The 4,775-nt window shown below is 38.6% G+C and overlaps 1 protein-coding gene across 1 annotated transcript; it reads left to right on the forward strand.

Annotated features, from left to right (window-relative positions):
- Positions 1 to 445: 445 nt before the first annotated feature.
- LOC116550688 (keratin-associated protein 26-1) lies at positions 446 to 1,371 on the forward strand. The gene has a single exon (XM_032276679.1). It carries the CDS (start codon positions 605 to 607, stop codon positions 1,352 to 1,354), a length of 750 nt encoding a protein of 249 aa, XP_032132570.1. The 5' UTR covers positions 446 to 604; the 3' UTR covers positions 1,355 to 1,371.
- Positions 1,372 to 4,775: the final 3,404 nt, after the last annotated feature.

A 4,775-nucleotide genomic window follows, 5' to 3' on the forward strand; every position in this document is an offset into this window, starting at 1 on the left:
CATGAATATCTTAAACATAAGCCAAGTTTTCAGCTGGACTCAGATATTTATTAATTGAAGTGAGTAAAATGAGCACACGTTTTTGAATAAAGATATTTTGGTAGAAAGTCAAGTCTGACTAGAGTTCTGAAACAAAGCAAACCACAACTTTGAAAAATAAATTATAATTAAGCAAAACACATTGAAGCTGTCCATATTTCTGCCATATAGTTCACAAGGATTTTCAGTTTCTCTTACATTTGCTTCCGAGTTACTTTCAGCAACTTCCAAGAATAGAATTTCCCTTCAAAAAGAGATAAGTTGTCACCGTTTCAAAGAAGTTGCTACAAATTTCAAAGACAATTCTAAGAGAGGAATCTTAAGAATGTTTGTGCCATGGTGGTTCTAATTAGAATAAGTACATAGCTTTTAAAATGTGTCTGTTTTTTTTGGATAATTTAAGGACAGATACTAGTAAAATGCAGTCGCATTTGTTTATAGATATACTTAATCAATGGTTGGCATTGCAGGGAGCATTCTGGTTTTATGGGAGGTGGGAGCGTCACTTCCTTGGTTGTAATAAAGAGCTCTGATGTAGCCTTGTACAGCAAGAGGAGGAGTCTGTATGCAGAAGCACCATCTTCTGGGGGTATATAAAGGGTCAAGTCAACGAAGGGCAGAACAAGCTCCAGACAATCGCTTCTTTCCGTCAACCGCAGCCTGCTCTCACAACCTCACTATGTCTTGCCCTAACTACTGCTCTGGAAACTCCAGCTCAGGAGCTCTCAGAACCTCCTGCCACATTCCTCTCACCTCCGTTGCCCTCTGCCCTACCAACGTGAGCTGTGGAGACGTCCTCTGCTTACCCACTAGCTGTCAAGACCATACCTGGCTCACAGACAACTGCCCAGAGACCTGCGGTGAACCAGCCAGCTGCCAGCCAGCCCACTGTGAGACCGGCAACCTTGAAACCTCTTGCTGTTCTTCCACTGCTTACTATGTGCCCAGATCCTGCCAAGGAACCCGTTTTCTTCCTGCTGCTTCTTTCATCTCCAGCTCCTGCCTTCCAGTGTCCTGTAGACCGCAGAGCTATGTGTCCAGTAGCTGTCGTCCACTGAGGCCACTGATCAATAGTTGCCGGCCCATAGGAAGCTGTGTGCCTGGTGGCTATCGTCCCCAGTCCTCCTTTTCCAATAGCTGCCAGCCCCCAAGCCTCCTCACTTCTGGATACCGACCCTCCGGTTGCTTGGCCTATGGTCCTCAAACCCTTCACGTTGTGTCCAGCAGCCTCAGACCTCTGGGGCCTCTGTTCAGTGGTTGCCAACCTCTGAGCCATGTCTTCAGCACTTGTCGTCCATCTTGCTCTGCACTGTGAAACCAGTAGCTTCTTTGTTCCAGTGTATAATCACTCTGAGGACCCAAAACAAAAATTCAAACTCCGGGACTTTTGCTTTTTCGCTAGTAGTAACTGATGTTTCTTACTTTTACTGTGTGTGATCTAATGCAACCTGCTTCTGTTACATGTTTTATCTTGTTTTCATCTTTCCTTGACACCAAAAAAATTGGCTTACAGTGCTATTCAGTGTTGCTCTGATGTGGGAAGAATGTATTTGATTTATGCTGTAATAAATGCGATTAAGTCCGAACTAAGAATCTTGTTCAGTGGTTTGTCTTTCATGACTTAATTTTAACACAGAAATGACCAAAGTCAATTGCTTGCAAGATGAGTGAATTGGACAAATGATACTCAACCATATATTTGTACCTGACAGTGGAGGGATTGTTTGATGGTTTATTCCTTAAGCTGCTTTTAGACTTCTGACCCTATGTACTTGAGAGACCCAAAAAGTCCTTGGTGAAAGTTGCTTTGAAGAGGAAAAATTAGGAATGATGCCTCTTATTTTTCTATTCCACTGAACACACTTTCACCAGAATGTTCTTTCTAATTGCAAACCTAACCAGGTTTCTGCTTAAGCCTTTGCTGGCTTCCTGTAATCTATCTCCATAAGATAAAAATTCAAATGCCTTAGCAGGATGCCTGGTTTCCCTCACTGTCTTCCTCTCTCCTCCCTCTCTGGCTTCATCCTATTTTGATCACTACTGCAAATAATAAAACTAAGATCCTGCAAGCCTGACTTACACAAAGGTCGCCAAACGTATGTTTTTTATAATCATCTACCCTTTTGCATGTGTCATAATCGAGAGCAGTATGTTCTTCAGCTCTGCTTTGAAAACTCATACTTGCTTTTAAAAAACACAGTCCGAGTTCATTAATTAATCTTTTGATGTATTCAGAAACAAATGTACTGCTTGCATACTATGGGCCGGGAGCAAAAGATACTGAGGTGAAAAATACAGTCCTGAACTATTGCAGAATTTACCAGAAGTTATATGCTATGGGACATGTAACAATTAAAGATGCATTTTTCTCTCACTCGACCTAAAATGTGTGGGCGTGTATATTCCACAAATTAAAAGGAAACAAAGCTGTGGCCAGGCGCAGTGGCTCACACCTGTCACCTCAGAACTTTGGGAGGCCAAGGCAGGATCAGGAGATCGAGACCATCCTGGCCAACATGGTGAAAACCTGTGTCTACTAAAAACACAAAAATTAGCTGGGCGTGGTGGCAGGTACCTGTAGTCCCAGCTACTCAGGAGGCTGAGGCAGGAGAATCATTTGAACCCAGGAGGTAGAGGTTGCAGTGAGCCGAGATTGCACCACTGCACTCCAGCCTGGAGACGGAGAGAGACTCCACCACAAAAAAAAAAAAAAAAAAAAAAAAAGTTGTATAGACATGAATATTTACCTTTTTGAGGAACTGGAATAGCTAGAAAAGCTAGAAACTATATCACTGTACAAGAAAGACAGTGATTGCTGGGAGCCCACTCACACCTCTTCTCTTTAGACAAGGAATACACCTCTGTTTCTTATTTCCGTCTTGCCCTAGAGACTTCCTAACAATGAAGCAGAATGGCAGTTCCGCTTACTATCATGATCATGCTGCTGTTTTTAAATTGATCCTGGTTCACTGTTTTTCCTTATTTATTTGCTCTCCTGGATATTCTGAATTCGTGACATCTATATCCCTTATTTTTTGAAGACTTACCCGGGCTGTCTCTGTGCTCCTCGCCCTAATCACACTTTGGCTCCGGCTGCCTCTCAACTCAGCCATATGTCTATTGTTAATCTTGTTGAACTATTATTTATAGCATCATTTTAAATGAGGTTTGAGTAAATGTAACATACGTAACTGATTTTTGCATGTTCTTGAAGTGTAAAACGAAATTATAAAGTATCTACCCATTGGTCTCTGTCTTGTTTTACTAAATATGATGTTTCTGAGATTTTTTCCATATTGTTATATGCCCAATTAGTCTTTTTGTTTTTTGTGTGCATAATATTCAAGGTTAAAACACCAAAATTTATGTATACATTATTTTGTTGATGAGCCTTTGGGTTGTTTCTAGCTTGGATCTATTAGAATTAATGTACAGAATATTCTTGTATTCTTGCACTATATGTTAATACACATCTGGAGATATTTCTGTTCTTCAATATGTTTAAGGGTGGAATTAAGTTATGTAGGATGTGTTTGTTTAGCCTTGTTTTATACCATTACAAAGTTTCGCCATGCAGTTATGCTAATACTGACTTCTACTAACAGAGTATGAGAATTCCAGTTGTTCTACACTCTCACCAACACTTGAAGTTGTCAGCCTATTTACATTTAGCATTTCTACTGAGAATGTAATTCTAAGAAAAGTTTGTTTTATTTTTAATATTCGTGATGGCCCATTGAATTGAGCACTTTTTTAAGAAAATGTTTCTTGTGTCTTGACCATTTAGATTTTTTTGTATGTGAAGTAAAATTCAGGTCATTTGTCACTATTTTTAGTAGGTTTGTCTGTCTTTAGTATTGGAATAGTTCTTTACATGGTTTAGATGCTGTTTGTTTTTTATATATATTTACCGTAACTTCTTTCATATCATTCCCTGTTTTTTTACGCCCTTAATGGTGTATTTAGATTAACAGAAATGAATCTAATTTATTGATCTTCTGTTTATAGTTAGTACTTTTCTCATCCTTTTAAAGAAATCTTTGTCTACCCAATATTAATAAAAATATTAACTTTAGAAACTTTTTTGTTTGATTTTCAACATTTAAATATGCCATCAATGAAAAATGGTGTGTGTTTGTGTGTGTGTGTGTGTGTGTGTGTGTGTGATGTGAGTTGGGGTCAAAATTCTAGTTGAATCAGCATCATCTCCTAAAACACCCTTCTTTTTCTACTACTCTCCAGTTCTGTATCCCTTTGTTCATAAATACATTATCTTTAAATGGATGGGTCTATTTCTAGACTCTATTCTGTTCTGTTGAGTAATGTCTATCCTTATAACACTAAAGTGTTTTATTTTTCTTGTTTTATATTTATTTAAAAACTCTCCCCAAGACTTTGAGGTTTTTGAAAGCTGCTTTTGTGGGAGTACCATAACTAGGCTCTCTGTAAATGTTTATTGATTTAAATCACAGTAGATTGCATTTTGATTGGATGGTGATGAGAAATTTCACATTTTTTTCCTTTAAAGTTTTATTCAATGCTATCTTTCCTGAGTCTGAAGGAAATGAATGTTTGCTTCTCATTTTCCCACAGCTTACAAGTCCAAGAGCTAGGAATTAAGGAAAGTTCTGTATCCAGTATCCCATGACTAGACAAGACCTGCTAATAGCTATACATTAGTCCACATCTGATAATTATCTGTTGCTAGCAATGTCTGATTTATTATTTTATTAATT

Source organism: Sapajus apella, unplaced genomic scaffold, assembly GCF_009761245.1.
Source record: "Sapajus apella isolate SASKATOON/1434 unplaced genomic scaffold, GSC_monkey_1.0 scaffold8, whole genome shotgun sequence".
Classification (NCBI taxonomy): domain Eukaryota; kingdom Metazoa; phylum Chordata; class Mammalia; order Primates; family Cebidae; genus Sapajus; species Sapajus apella.